This window comes from Chiloscyllium plagiosum, unplaced genomic scaffold (genome assembly GCF_037043375.1).
Source record: "Chiloscyllium plagiosum isolate Xiang-an unplaced genomic scaffold, Cpla_swu_hap1 HiC_scaffold_4, whole genome shotgun sequence".
Lineage (NCBI taxonomy): Eukaryota > Metazoa > Chordata > Chondrichthyes > Orectolobiformes > Hemiscylliidae > Chiloscyllium > Chiloscyllium plagiosum.
In genome coordinates this window covers 149,283,626-149,299,685 of record NW_028270142.1, presented here as the reverse complement: position 1 = coordinate 149,299,685, position 16,060 = coordinate 149,283,626, and the positions used below count along the sequence as shown (strand labels likewise).

General features: G+C 47.7%; 1 protein-coding gene across 1 annotated transcript in view; it reads right to left on the bottom strand.

Annotated features, from left to right (window-relative positions):
* The window catches only part of agap3 (ArfGAP with GTPase domain, ankyrin repeat and PH domain 3), a 375,300-nt gene that overhangs the window by 20,950 nt on the left and 338,290 nt on the right, over positions 1 to 16,060 (bottom strand). Inside the window, exon 14 of the mRNA XM_043687548.2 lies at positions 14,340 to 14,562. Within this exon, the coding sequence (XP_043543483.2) occupies positions 14,340 to 14,562 (223 nt within the window). The remainder of the gene's footprint in view (positions 1 to 14,339; positions 14,563 to 16,060) is intronic.

Below are 16,060 nucleotides of genomic sequence, written 5' to 3'. Positions count from 1 at the left end.
AGTATTCCATCACACTCCTGCCTTGTAGATGATGGACAGGCTTTGGGGAGTCATGATGTGAGTTACTCGCTGCAGTATTCCTAGCCTTTGAACTGCTCTTGCAGCCACTGTGTTTATAAGCCTGGTCCAATTCAATTTCTGGTCAATGGTATCTCCCAGGATGTTGACAGTGGGTGATTCACTGATGGTGATGCCATTGAACATCAAGTTATGACGGTATATCCACTCTTATTGGAGATGGTCATTGCTTGGCACTTGTGTGGCGTGAATGCTACTATCCATTCATGAGCCCAAATTGGATAGTGTCCAGGCTGTATATAGATTCCTACTTCTTCAGTATTGAAGGAGTTGCGAATGGTGCTGAATGTTGTACGAGCGTCGATGAATATCCCCATTTCTGATCTTATAATGGAGGGAAGGTCATTTATGAGGCAGCTGAAGATGACTGTCCCAGGCCACTACCCTGAGGTCCTGACTCTCACTTGGGTATGAGTTCAGGGATACTGTGGGGAAGGGAGGTGGGAAAGAGCATGTGAAAAGTAACTAATTTCCCTCAGTGGGCAGGACAATTTTCCATATTGTTGGGTAGATGTCAGAATTGTAGCTGTACTGAAACAGCCTTCCTGAAGAAGGGCTTATGTCCGAATCGTCGATTTTCCTGCTCCTCGGATGCTGCCTGGCCTGCTGTGTTTTCCCAGCACCACATTTTTCAACTCTGGTCTCCAGCATCTGCAGTCCTCACTTTCTCCTAGCTGTACTGGAACAGCCTGGCTAGGGCAACAGCGGATTCTGGAGCACAGGTGTTCAGTACTATTGTTGGAATATTGTCAGGGTCAATAGCTTTTGCAATATCCAGTACATCAAACTGTATTTTTTAATAGCACATGAAGGGAACCAAATTTGTTGAAGACTGGTATCTGTAATGCTGGGGAAGTTTGGAGGTCAAGATGCATCATCCACATGGCACTCCTGGCTGAAGATTGCTGTGAATGCTTCAGCTGTAACCTTTACACTGAGGCATTATTCTCCTCCATCACTGAGGGTGGGAATATTGTGGAATCTCCTGCTTTACTTGTTCACCACCATTTACAATTGGATGTGGCAGAATCTAGATCTGATCCATTTACTGTGGGATCGCTGAGCTCTGTCAATCACTTGCTCCTTATGCTGCTTGGAACGTAAGCAATCCTGTTTGGTAACTTGATTAGATTCACATCTCATTTTTTAGGTATACCTGTTGATCATGTCCAGCAAGATTCTCATCATCATCTATTGAATTCTCTACTATGTACATCTCAGAGATGACCATTGACTAGAAAGTGAACTAGATGTGCTTTATAAATACAGTGTTTAACAGAGCAGGTCAGAAGCTGGATGTTTAGTGGCAAGTAATTCACTCTCTAACTGCTCAAAACCCATCTAATATGCACAGTCAGAAAATGTGATGGAATACTTTCCAGCTGCCTGTATGAAAGCACCCTTAACAACCCTCGAGAATCTCGATACCATCCGTGCACAAGTGAAGGGCAGTTCTGTGGGACTGTACCCCGGTGAGAGAGCCCAGTGCAGCACCCAGTGAACATTGATGCCTTCAGCAGAGATGGCGAAAGTTCTTCAGGTAATAAAACTGGAAAATATAGAAAAGAATGATAAAAATTTAAATCCAGATCTATTCACCAGGACTCCAGAGGAATAACAAGTTTCTGAATGTATAAGAGACAGCAAAGTCATTAGTTATGCAAGGAGATCAGGCAAAGGGCTGAGTAATTAAATTAACAAGGTGAGATGCAAAGAAACAAAATGAAAAAGGCAGATTGCAGAAGAAATCTGCCTGTGAGAAGGAAATAGTCTAATTAAAGTAGGGTCAGCACGCGAAGGTTGGGAAAACAGTCAGCTGAAAGTTAACCAAACATCAATTGTCTATAATCAGAAAAAAGGTGAAATTAGGGAAATGGATCTGTCAGCGTTCAGAGAAGAATAGCTGACTCATTGCTGGAGGGTCAGCTGGGAACTGACTCAGACAAGGTGCACCCCAATATTGACAAGAATCTTTCTGTCAATCCAGCTTTCAGCTTGTCATTTAACCTGACTGCATAACCCTGGTGTTAATAAGCAGTATCGAGAGGCTCTGGGGGGGTAGCTGTCTCATTGTCCAACATCAGGATTAATCAGAATGGGATCTACTCACCTGTATCACTGATTCCGGACAGGATCTTAGCAAAGCTGATAGACATCTCGCTCACTCCTCTTCCTCAATTACTCTCAAGGCTTCTCGCTTCTTCATCCGGTTTTATATAGACCCATCCTAAACCAACTACCTCCTCACTGTTCTCAAATCTGGACAGCTCACACATTCTCCTCATCTAAGCCATGTTCTGCTGCACCGTGGGGCCTCGGTCTCTCCTGCACCGTGGGGCCTCGGTCTCTCCTGCACCGTGGGGCCTCGGTCTCTCCTGCACCGTGGGGCCTCGGTCTCTCCTGCACCGTGGGGCCTCGGTCTCTCCTGCACCGTGGGGCCTCGGTCTCTCCTGCACCGTGGGGCCTCGGTCTCTCCTGCACCGTGGGGCCTCGGTCTCTCCTGCACCGTGGAGCCCCGGTCTCTCCTGCACCGTGGGGCCTCGGTCTCTCCTGCACCGTGGGGCCTCGGTCTCTCCTGCACCGTGGGGCTTCGGTCTCTCCTGCACCGTGGGGTCTTGGTCTCTCCTGCACCGTGGGGCCTCGGTCTCTCCTGCACCGTGGGGCCTCGGTCTCTCCTGCACCGTGGGGCCTCGGTCTCTCCTGCACCGTGGGGCCTCGGTCTCTCCTGCACCGTGGGGCCTCGGTCTCTCCTGCACCGTGGGGCCTCGGTCTCTCCTGCACCGTGGGGCCTCGGTCTCTCCTGCACTGTGGGGCCTCGGTCTCTCCTGCACCGTGGGGCCTCGGTCTCTCCTGCACCGTGGGGCCTCGGTCTCTCCTGCACCGTGGAGCCCCGGTCTCTCCTGCACCGTGGGGCCTCGGTCTCTCCTGCACCGTGGGGCCTCGGTCTCTCCTGCACCGTGGGGCTTCGGTCTCTCCTGCACCGTGGGGTCTTGGTCTCTCCTGCACCGTGGAGCCCCGGTCTCTCCTGCACCGTGGGGCCCCGGTCTCTCCTGCACCGTGGGGCCCCGGTCTCTCCTGCACCGTGGGGCTTCGGTCTCTCCTGCACCGTGGAGCCTTGGTCTCTCCTGCACCGTGGAGCCCCGGTCTCTCCTGCACCGTGGAGCCCCGGTCTCTCCTGCACCGTGGGGCTTCGGTCTCTCCTGCACCGTGGAGCCTTGGTCTCTCCTGCACCGTGGAGCCCCGGTCTCTCCTGCACCTCAGTATCTCATCTACGGTGGGGACCCAGTCTCCCCTGTTCTGTGCCTATATGCAGCATATTCATGTTGACGAGGGGCTGTTTTGAGCTCTCAGTATCCAGGCATCATTGGCAATAGAGGGTTAACGATCCAGAACTCATTATGAGACACACCCGCGAGGGGACAGGTCAGAAAATCAGTTCTGAAACCAAGTATAAGGTGCTGATCAGAACTATTTACTGTCTCGCCCAAGGGGTTGGAGTGTGCAGAACTGCCTGACAGGACAGCTGCAAAGGATGAGAGATGGTGAGCAATGTCAGGCCAGGGATAGGAGAGCAGAGGTGAAGAGATTAATGAGGAGGCCAAGAGTAATGTAGTAAGGCAGACAGATACTCTCGCTCCAATACTAACCGACAACATTCCCTGCAGTTAATTAAGGCTGTCAGGGGAATACAGTAATACCTCTCTGATAATTAAAGGGATTCTACTTCCATATCCATTAGACTCTGTAGCAAAATTATACCAACAATTCTAATTTACTCAACATCAATTAACCCTCTGGCCACTGAATCATCTCTGCCAATTGCTCTCTCAATTCTTAGCCTCCTGCTCCCTGAAGACACTCACCCTTTAAAGACACGAGGACTCTGACAATGTCAGAGACAAGGGGCCATGCATTGAACAAGCGCAGAAAGTGAGTGTTCACAGGCGTTTAGACTGAGCAGACAATCACTGGACCGTGATTGGGAGCAGGAATCCTGGCTCATAACCCCTCTCTCAAAACTAGGAATCATTGGACAGTGATTGGGAGCTGGAATCCTGGCTGACATTCCCCTCCTCTCTCTATCTAACCGAGAGATCACTGGACAGTGAGCAGTAGCAGGAACCCTGGCTGATTTCTCTGTGACTTTTCTATAACCCAAGGGTCTTTTTATCCCTTATTTATTTGTTCATGGGGTGTGGGCACCACTGGCTGGGCCAGACTTTGATGTATATCTCTAACTGTCCTGGAGAAGGTGCGCTGCTTTCTAAAACCACTACAGGCCTTGCTAATGCTGTTAGGGAGTGAGTTCAGGATTTTGGCCCAGTGATAGTGAAGGAACAGCAATATATTTCCAAGTCAGGATGGTAAGTCGCTTGGAGGGGAACTTCCAGGGGATGGTGTTCCCATGCTGCCCTTTACCTTCTGGAAGGAAGTGGTCGTGGGTTTGGAAAGTCTTTGTAGGTGACTATGTGACTGTCTCCTGCTACTATTGATTCATCAGTGGAACTGAAATCTGAGGGTCTGTGTTGACTGAGTGTGAAACTGACTGGTGGGTTTGTCACTGGAATGTTGTAAGGTTTGTACACACGTACCATCCTCGTCCCAACAGAGCCTGAGCAGCAACAAGTTTCTGGTAAAGCTCAAAACTGAAAAGAGAAAGCAGTAATGCCATTGACCAAGTATGCGCCAAAGTATATTAACTCAGTCTTTGATTTCGGACATTAAAAATTGCCACATTGGTTTTCACACTGAAGGAGAAAAGGTTTTGGTTGTCAGATTTATATACAGTGTATTGAATATCCCGGGCTAGCAGTGTTAATCGGCAGGGAGCTGGCTGAGCAGAGATTGTACATTATTCACTGAATATCCCAGGCTGAGATCAGGGTTGAGGGTCATCAGGAAATATACTAATTCTGTGGCATTTCAGCCCAGTTAATGATTTACATTCACAGAACAATATACAACTGGGAACAAATACAAAAATCTTCAAGGTTTCTTCCTACTTTCTGGCTGTTAGTCTTGTTACACTGAATGATCTAGGCTGAGAGAGACTCGAAACCCAGATTCTAGATTGAGTGGTGAAATATAGAATAGAGATGAGAAAACTATCTATTTTTTTTTAAAAAAATGACAGCCACTGACAACTGGAATTTCTCTGCAGCATTTAACGTGCGAAGTGTGTGGCTCCATTAATGTCTGTGTATCCCCCAGCACCAAGTGAGCTCCATCTAAACTATTACAATGACAGATCTGAGAGTCTGTAACACAGGGTCCCAGAGCACGGCCCGCGGTCAGAGTTAACACTGTAATTGTCTCGTTAATTACTTGTGTGGCATTAGATCGAACTAGCAACTCAAGCTCATGACATCAACCTCATCTGTCAAAAAATTACATGAATAAATGTATAATCAGCCTGACCACACATACTCCAAACTCAATCTACTCAGGAAAAGAGTAGCGCTTGCTCCCACTAGTAGCCAGACCATCGAGTAGGTGGATTTGTGACGGGTGTGTGTGTATGAGAGAGACAGAGAGAGAGGGGGGGGGGGAAATGTGTGCACGTGTGAGAGTGCGCGCGTCTATGAAAGACAGAGTGTATGTGTGTATGTGACAGAAAGTGTATGTGCCAGTGTGCTTGCTTCACAGGTGGGGGCATTAATTATTCACTGAATGTGCAAGGGACTCCCTGACTGATTGAGACAAGAATGCTCTCCAATGCAGTGAGTGTACAAGGCTCGCTCTCCAATTCAGCAAGTTTGCAAGAATTATTCTTCTGCAAGTGTGTAAGGATTGCTGTCAGTGAATGTGCGAAGATGGTCTTCAAGGCTCACTCCCCCATTCAATGAGTCTGAGAGGTTCACTCCCCCATTCAGTGAGTCTGAGAGGTTCACTCCCCCATTCAGTGAGTCTGAGAGGTTCACTCCCCCATTCAGTGAGTCTGAGAGGTTCACTCCCCCATTCAATGAGTCTGAGAGGTTCACTCCCCCATTCAGTGAGTCTGAGAGGTTCACTCCCCCATTCAGTGAGTCTGAGAGGTTCACTCCCCCATTCCGTGAGTCTGAGAGGTTCACTCCCCCATTCAGTGGGAATGCAAGGATTGCTCTTCAATTCCACAATTGTACAAAGGTCACTTCCTGATTCAGTGAGTGTGCAAGGATTGCTCTCTGATTCAGTAAGTGTGTGAGGATAGATCTCCTTTTTGGTGAGTGTTCAAGGGTTGCTCCCCAATTCAGTGAGTGTGCGGTGATCACTCTCTGTTTTTACAAGAGCATGAGGACTGTGGATGAGTATATGAATAGGAAGTGTTTGGAGGGATATGGGCCGGGTGCTGGCAGGTGGGACTAGATTGGGTTGGGATATCTGGTCGGCATGGACGGGTTGGACCGAAGGGTCTGTTTCCATGCTGTACATCTCTATGACTGTGTGGGTGGGATGAAAGATATGGGGTCAGGCTGAAGTAGTGGGAAATGGGGAATAGGTGGTCAGGTAATGCATATGGATATGAAAATACTTTATCTTTTAAAATGACCATCATTGAATCTGAGGGAATTGTAGACCAGAAGCAAACTGTTGATGGTCCTCCTTATCCATTGAAACTGATAGTAACTGCACAGCAATGCCAAGGGACTCTTTGTCAGAAAGACAACCAACACTGGGCCAGGCCTGCAGTAGCTAACCTAGCCCAAAGCAGAAATCTGCAAGAATGCAATGGTTACACAACTGTGTCGAGTCCCCAAGGCATCTTCATTCAAAGAATTATCTCTATTGATTACTTACAGACAAGATTAATAGGATCACCCTCTTAGGCTGGCAGTTACTGAAACTGAAATGAAACAATGAGGAGAAAAGGTAAACAGCCCTCCTCAACTGCCCAGGGACTGTTGATAGTTTACTCTCATCACTACAGAGGACCTCCAGTTCACTGGGAGAGGGTTAATCATACATTTTTACCCTGGTTATCAGATTCTAGGCATCACTGGCAAGGCTGTCATTAATTGCCCTGCCTACATTGAAGAGGTAGTGAAATCTATATGTGTGGTCTGCTGTTCCCATCGTTGTCCTTGTTTCTGCTGCTTCTCTGGGTTAATGTTAGTCACAGCAGAAACCCCTTCCACTGAGCAGCAAAAATCCTCTCCCTGAGCTCCACACTGATTGAGTTGTATTTAAAAAGATAAGTATTAACAAAAGTTTTGCACTTATATACAACCTTCCACAGCCCTTTGGGGTACAGAATTGTGAAGATTCACCACCCCCCCCCACCCCCCGACCTGTAAGAGACAAAGTTCCTCTTCCTCCTCAGTCCTAAATGGTCTGCCTCTTACTCTGAGACTATGCCCCCTTGTTCTAGACTCCCACATGCTGTGGGAAATATCCTTCCTACGTCTACCTTTTTAAAATTCATTTGTGGTGGTCATCACTGCTTGGGTCAGCATTTACTGCTCCTCCCTAGTTGCCCCTTGAGAAGGTGGGGGTGAGCTGCCTTCTTGAACTGCTGCAGTCCATGTGCTATAGGTAGACCCACAATGTCCCTTAGGGAGGGAATTCCAGGATTCTGACCCAGTGACAGTGAAGGAACGGCAATATATGTCCTCATCAGGATGGTGAGGGGCTTGGAGGCGGTGATGTTCCCATATATCGGCTGCCCTTGTTCTTCGAGATGGAAGTGGTTGTGGGTTTGAAAGGTGCTGGCTGAAGATCTTTGGTGAATTTCTGCAGTGCACCTTGTAGATAGTATACACTGCTGCTACTGAGTGTCGGTGTTAGAGGGAGGGGATGCTTGTGGATGTGGTGCCAATCAAGTGGTCTGCTTTGCTCTGGATGGTGTCAAGTTCTTGTGTGTTTGTGGAACTGTATCCATCTAGACAATTGAGGAGTATTCCATCACCCTCCTGACTTGTGCCTTGTAGATGGTGGACAGGCTTCGTGCAGTCAGGAAGTGAGTTACTTGCTGCGGTCTTCCTAGCCTCTGACCTGCTCTTGAAGTTACTTGTGTTTATGTGGTGAGGCTGGTTCAGTTTTTGGTCAATGGTCAGGATGTTGATAGTGGGAGATTCAGTTATGATCACACCATTGAACATCAAGGGGTGGTGTTTAGATGATCTCTTATTGGAGATTGTCATGGCTTCGCATTTATGTGGTGTGAATGTTACTTGCCATTTGGCAGCCCAAGTCTCGATACTGTCCAGGCAGATACCAATATTGTCATGGACAGATGTAAGAGTGACTACCACTAAGTCCTTGAAGTCCTGGCTTCACATTGAGAGGAACAACATTTATTGCCCATTCTGGCTATTGAGGGAGTGCAGCAAAGGTTCACAAGGTCAATTCCTGGAATGGCGGGACTATCTTATGTTGAAAGATTGGAGCGACTGGGCTTGTATACCCTTGAGTTTAGAAGACTGAGAGGGGATCTGATTGAGACATATAAGATTATTAAAGGATTGGATACACTGGAGGCAGGAAACATGTTTCAGCTGATGGGTGAGTGCCGAACCAGAGGACACAGCTTAAAAATAAGAGGTAGGCCATTTAGGACAGAGATGAGGAGAAACTTCTTCACCCAGAGAGTGGTGGGTGTGTGGAATGCTCTGCCCCAGAGGGCAGTGGAGGCCCAGTCTCTGGATTCATTTAAGAAAGAGTTGGATAGAGCTGTCAAGGATAGTGGGATCAAGGGTTATGGGGATAAGGCAGGAACAGGATACTGATTAAGGATGATCAGCTGTGATCATAATGAATGGTGGTGCAGGCTCGAAGGGCAGAATGGCCTAATTCTGCACCTATTGTCTATTGGCCCTTCAATTGAGTGATTTGCTCGACCATTTCAGAGGACAGAGTATTGGTGAGGGTCTGGAGTTACATGTGGCCGGAATGGGTAAGAATGGCAGATTTCCTTCCCTCAAGGATTAGTGAGTGAATTCACAATGGTTACATGATAACCATTGCTGCACTTGTATGTTAATTTCAGTGACCCATGAACAAGGACACCCAGCCCTTTGAACACAATATTCCATAGCCTCTCACCATTTAAGAGATATTTTGTATTTTTGTTTAATTTATCAAAGTGAATAACCTTTCATTTCTCTACATTGTATTCCATCTGTCGAATTCTTGTCCTCTGACTGGGCCTCTCCAAATCCCTGTGAAGTGTCCTTGCATCCTCACAAATCTCACTTCCATCTTGTTTTACATCATTTTCAAACTTGGGAGAAATGTTACATTTAATCCCCATTTTCGAATCACTGATATAGATTGTGAACACCTGGGGTCTAAGTGCTGATCCTTGTGATAACCCACTAATCACAACCTGCCAAATCGAGAATCACCCATTTATTCCTGCTCACTGTTTTCTGTCCATTAACCAGTTGTCAAACCATAACAGTAAATTCTGCCTAATCCTGCATACGCAAAATTTTATTTACCAGCCGTTTTTGTGGCATTTTAAAGAAAATCTTTTGAAAATATAAATATGCCACATCCAACAGTTCCCTCTTATCTATTCTACTCATTACATTCTCAAAAATCTCCAAAAGATTTGTCAAATATGATTTCCCTTTCCTAAATCCATGTCAACTCTGCTCAATCCTACCAACATTTTCAAAGTGCACTGTTATCACATCCTTTTCCCTATGTCTGATGTTCGGAGAACAGGTCTGCGGTTTTTGGTTTGTTCTCTCACTTCTTTCTTAAATAGTGAGGCTACATTTTCAATCTTCTGATCTACTGGGACCATTCCATAGACATTTAGAAGATACAAAGGAATCTCGATTATCCGAAGAGCACAGGGAGTATTTCGCTCGGTGAATCAAATGTTGGATAATCGATGCCGGATAACGTAGTTAGCCATGCATGGGGACCCTGTGATCTTGTTTGGATGATCCAAAGTTCAGTTAATCGTATGCTGGATAATCGAGGATCCTCTGTAATCACCAACATATTTACTGTCTCTACTGATACCTCTAGGATGTAGATTCTCAAGTTCAGGGGATTTATTCACTTCTCTAGTGCCACATTATTACTGATATTAATACCTTGAGATTCCTCAGTTGTATTTGGCCCTAGATTCCCCGTTATCTCTGAGAGATTCTTAGTATTTGTATCTTGTACTTGGTTAGTTTCTCTGCCACTTCTTCATAGCCCACATTATAAACTCTCCTGTCTGAATTTCTAATGGACTCATACTACAGACAGTGGTGAACACATCCCAGTTATGCAACAAACCTTTCATCCATTGATTCCATCAACACTTCCCGCTGCCTCGGGGAGTCAGCCAACATCATCAAAGACCCCTTCCCCAAGTTATACTCTCTTCCAACCTCTTCCATTGGGCAGAAGATACAAAAGCTTAAACACGCGTCCCAACAGGTTCAAGAAGAACTTCTTCACTGCTGCTATTTGATTTCTGACAGGATCTCTCAAATTTTAACTTTAATGCTGATCTTGCTCTGTGCACCTTCTCTTCAGCCATAATATTGTATTCATCGGGGAGGAGACAGTGGGGACTGCAGATGCTGGAGATCAGAATCAAGCGTGTGTTGCTGGAAAAGCACAGCAGGTCAGGCAACATCCGAGGAGCAGGAGAATTGATATTTTAGGCAGGAGCCCTTCATCATTCCTGATATATTGTGCTTTTCCAGCAACACACTCTCAACTATTGTATTCATCGCTCTGTTCTATCACCCTATGATCTTTGTACTGAACGATTTGCCTGTATTGCATGCATAACAAAACTTTCACTGTGCCTAGGTACATGTGTCAATTCAAATCAAATGCATTTTTGCTATTTATTTCCTTTTTACACACTCATAGAAGCCGTTACAGTCTGTTCTTCTGTTTCTTGCTAGTTTACTCTTACAAGTGGGTTTTTACCTTTTCTCTTTCTTAACATTTATCTTCGTCTTCCTTGTAGAATTCTAAAGTCGTCCCGACTACCTTTAGCTAAAATTTATACATCTCTTCCTTTCATTTAATATGACCCGTAATTTCTTTTGTTAGTCACAATCGGAATGCTAACCTTGCTGGGTCTTTGTGCACGAAAGAAATGTATTTTCATGGCAAACTACGTTTTAGTTCTGAAATCAGAAACCTCAGTTTCTGATTAAACTACATCATTTTCAAACTTAACAGAAAGTGCTATCATGTTGTGGTCACACTTTTCTAAAGGTTCTTTTATAACAAGGTAATTAATTAGCAATTATTCATCGCATAAGACTAGATCTGAAATAGCCCATTCCATAGCTTGCTCCTTAACATCCTATCACTTAAAAACTATCTCGAAGTGGGAAAGGATTATTTGAAGGTGCAGACTGGAAGAAGCAGCAGGTTCCCTTACTGGAATGAAATCGTCGACACAAGTGGGTTTTTACTACAATGTGGCAGCTTTCATGGGGATTCTTCCTGGTGTCATAAACAACCACATTTACTATTTGACACAGTGAGATTTGAATTCACCATCCACAGGTTACCAATCTCAGACTAGAACTGTTGCATGGCTCCCATGGGTGCCCCTGCTGCACGACTCCCATGGGTGCCCCCTGCTGCACGACTCCTGTAGGTGCCCTTGCTGCATGGCTCCCCTGGGTGCCCCCTGCTGCAAGACTCTTGTAGGTGCCCCCTGCTGCATGGCTCCCGTGAGTGCCCCAGCTGTACGACTCCTGTGGGTGCCCCTGCTGCATGGCTCCCATGGGTGCCCCCACTGCACGGTTCCCGTGGATGCCCCCTGCTGCATGGCTCCCATGGATGCCCCCTGCTGCATGGCTCCCATGGATGCCCCCTGCTGCACAGTTCACGTGAGTGCCCCCTGCTGCATGGCTCCCATGGGTGCCCAGGCTGCATGGTTCCCATGAGTGCCCCTGCTGCACAGTTCCCATGGGTGCCCTTGTTGCATGGCTCCTGTGGTTGCCCCTGCTGTACGGTTCCCATTGGTGCCCAGCTGCATGGTTCCCATGGGTGCCCCTGCTGCACAGCCCCCATGGGTGCCCTCTGCTGCACGGTCCCCATGGGTGCCCTCTGCTGCATAGCTCCCGTGAGTGCTCCTGCTGCACGGCTCCTGTGGGTGCCCCTGCTGCATGGCTCCCATGGGTGCCCCTGCTGCAAGGCTCCCGTGGGTGCCCCAACTGCATGGTTCCCATGGGTGCCCTCTGCTGCACGGTCCCCGTGAGTGCCCTCTGCTGCATGGTCCCCATGGGTGCCCCTGCTGCACAGCTCCCGTGGGTGCCCCTGCTGCAAGGCTCCCGTGGATGCCCCAGCAGCATTGTTCCCATGGGTGCCCCTATTGCACGTTCCCGTGGGTGCCCCTACTGCTTGGCTCCCGTGGGTGCCCCTGCTGCATAGTTCCCATGGGTGCCCCTGCTGCACGATCCCCTTGGATGCCCTCTGCTGCATGGTTCCCACGGATACCCCTACTGCACAGTCCCCATGGGTGCCCTCTGCATCATGGTTCCCATTGGTGCCCTCTGCTGCATGGTTCCCACGGATACCCCTACTGCACAGTCCCCATGGGTGCCCTCTGCATCATGGTTCCCATTGGTGCCCTCTGCTGCATGGTTCCCACGGATACCCCTACTGCACAGTCCCCATGGGTGCCCTCTGCATCATGGTTCCCATTGGTGCCCTCTGCTGCATGGTTCCTTTGGGTGCCCTCTGCTGCATGGTTCCCATGGGTGCCCCTACTGCACGGTCCCTATGGGCGCATTCTGCTGCACGGTCCCCATGGGTGCCCTCTGCTGCACGGTCCCCATGGGTGCCCTCTGCTGCACGGTCCCCATGGGTGCCCTCTGCTGCATGGCTCCCGTGGGTGCCCCTGCTGCATGGCTCCTGTGGCTGCCCCAGCTGCATGGTTCACATGAGTGCCCCTACTGCACGGTCCCCATGGGTGCCCCTGCTGCTTGGCTCGCGTGGGTGCCCCTGCTGCACGGTCCCCATGGGTGCCCTCTGCTGCATGGTTCCCATGGGTGCCCTCTGCTGCACGGTCCCCATGGGTGCCCTCTGCTGCACGGTCCCCATAGAATCATACAGGACAGAAGAGGCCCTTCTACCTATTAAAGCTACACTAAATGTACATCAGTATCACCTTCCAGCACTAGATCCATAGCCTTGACTGTTATGATATTTCAAGTATTTATCGAAGTATTCCTTTCAAGGTTTTGAGGTTTCCTGCTTCAGCTGTCCTCTCATGCAGTGCATTCCAGCTCCCTGCCACCCTCTGGGTGAAAAAGACATTTCCTCAAACCTTTTTGAAATGTTCCACCTTAAAATTATACCCCCTTGTTACTGATCCTTCAAATAAGGGGAACAGCTGCTTTTTATTCACCTATGCAAGGCCCTCATAATCATATACCCATCAGGTTCTCTTCAACCTTCTCTGTTCTGAAGAAAACAACCCGAGTTAATCCAGTGTCTCTACACTGCGAGGCTGCTCTATCCTGGCAGCATCCTGGTGAATCTCCCGTGCACATGTTCCAGTGTAATCACATCCTCCCTATAGTGCTGCACCAGAGCTGCACACAATCCTCCAGCTGTGGCCTCACCAAAGGCCTGTACAGCTCTAACCCTCTTTGCTCTTATAATCTCTGCCATGACTCTTACAGGCAAGTGTCCCTTACGCCTTCTTACCACCCTATTAACCTGCTCTATCACTGTCAGCTCTGTTCCTGTGAGCTTCCTAGTGTCCTGCCATTCATTGAGTGCTCCCTTGTCTTGTTCCTTCTCCCAAAGTGCATGCCCTTACATATATCAGGGTTAAATTCCATCTGCCGTTGATATGCCCACCTGACCAATCTGCTTATATCCTCCTGTAACCCAACACTGTCCTCCTGACTATCAACACTGCCAACTGTATCATCCACCCCTCAACTACATCTTTGTATATATCACAAACAACAAGGGACCCAGCACTGAACCCTGTGGTACGCCACTGCACACTGGGCACCAATCACACAAACAGCCTCCTACCCCACCCTCTGTCTCCTGCGCCCCTGCTGCATGACTCCCACGTGCACTATAGAGTCATAGAGGCCTGCAGCACAGAAGAAGGCCCTTCAGCCCATCACATCCACGCCAGTCAAAAACAACCATCTATTCTAATCCCAGTTTTTAGCACTTAGTCCATAGCCTTGTGTGTCTTGGCATCACAAGCGTACATCTAAATACTACTGCAATGTTATGAGGGATTCTGCCTCTAACCACCCTCTTGCATGGCCCCCGAATGCGCCATGCTGCATGGTTCCTGTACGCATCTTTGCTGCATGGTTCTTGTTTAGTACCTGCTGCTGTCCTGGTTGGGTTTAGTCAGGCCCTGTGTCGAGTCTTCCCACACACTGTTGGCCATGGCATTCCCGATTCCAGTCATCACCATGATGAGTTCAACAGGCCAGTCATCCAGATCGAGGGAGCGAACCCGTGACAAGTGTGTACCCAGGTTCCGGTGGATTCCGGAGCACTCTATACAGATGAGGGCTCCAAGGTTCAAACTTGCCCAGTCAGGATCTGCAACAAGTGTGGACACATTAATTTACCATTGGCGTGTAGAATTGGTGAAAGAAAGCAAAGGGTAGCAGCAAGCCTGAATCACTGCTGTGGCATGGAAAACCTCATCAAACTAAGACCCTGAGGACCCTCAGCCTGGCAGCAGCCAGGGGTTGAGGGGAAGAGGGGATTGGGCCTGAGGTGAGTTATAATTCCTCTATTCAGAGAAGACATTCTAGGTCAAGGACCACAGATAGATGCACAACACAGGACTGCAACGTGACATCAAGCTTAGGGGTTCTGAACTTAGTCAGTCTGAGAGTAGTAGAGGCGTAGAGTCACTGAGGTTCACAGTATGGGAACAGACCCTTTAGAACATAGAACAATACAGTGCAGAACAGGCTCTTCGGCCCTGGATGTTGCGCCGACCTGTGAACTATTCTCAGCTCGTCCCCCTACACTATCCCAAAATCATCCATGAGCTTATCTAAGGATTGTTTCAATCTCCCTAATGTGGCTGAGTTAGCAGGTTGGGCATTCCACGCCATTATCACTCTGTGTGTAAAGAACCAGCCTCTGACATCTGACTTAAATCTATCATCCCTCAATTTGTAGTTATGCCCCCTTGTACCTGCTGACGTATTCATCCTAGGAAAATATCTTTCACTGTCTAGCCAATTGGATATAAAATTGGCTTGACAGTAAGAAACAGAGGGTGGTGGTAGAGCATTGTTGTTCAAACTGATGGTCTGTGACCAGCGATGAGCCGCAAGGATCAATGCTGGGTCCACAGTTGTTTGTCATTTATATAAATGATTTGGATGAGAATATAGGAGACATGGTTAGTAAGTTTGTGGGTGACACCTAACTTGATGAAAAAGTGGACAGTGAAGTAAGTTCTCGAAGAGTACAACGGGATCTTGATCAATTGAGCCAGTGGGCCAAGGTGTGGCAGATAGAGTTTAATTTAGATAAATGTGAGGTGTTGCATTTTGGTTAGACAAATCATGTCAGAACCTACACAGTTAATGGTAGAGCCCTGGGAGTGTTGTTAAATAGAGAGATCTAGGGTGCAACTACATTACTTCTTCCAAAGTTGTGTCACAGGTAAAAAGGGTGGGGAAAAAGGCATTTGGCATGCTTGCTTTCATCATGAGGGGTGAGGACCTCATGTTATAGCTATACAAGACATTCAGAGTTTCATGTATGTTTTTGGTTGCTTTGCTACATGAAGAATGGTATTTAACTGGAAAGGGTGCAAAAAGGATTTCAAGACTGGAAGGTTTGGAGTATAAGAAGATGCTGAAGAGGCTGGGATTATTTTCTCTTGGAGTGTAGGAGGCTGTGGGGTGACTTTATAGAGGTTTATAAAATTATAAAAGGCATAGACAAGGTGAATAGCCAAGGTCTTTTTCCAAGTGTAGGGGTATCCAAAACTCAAGATCATAGGTTTAAAATGAGAGAGGAAATATTTTAAAGAGACCTGAGAGACAACATTTTCACACAAAGCATGTGGACA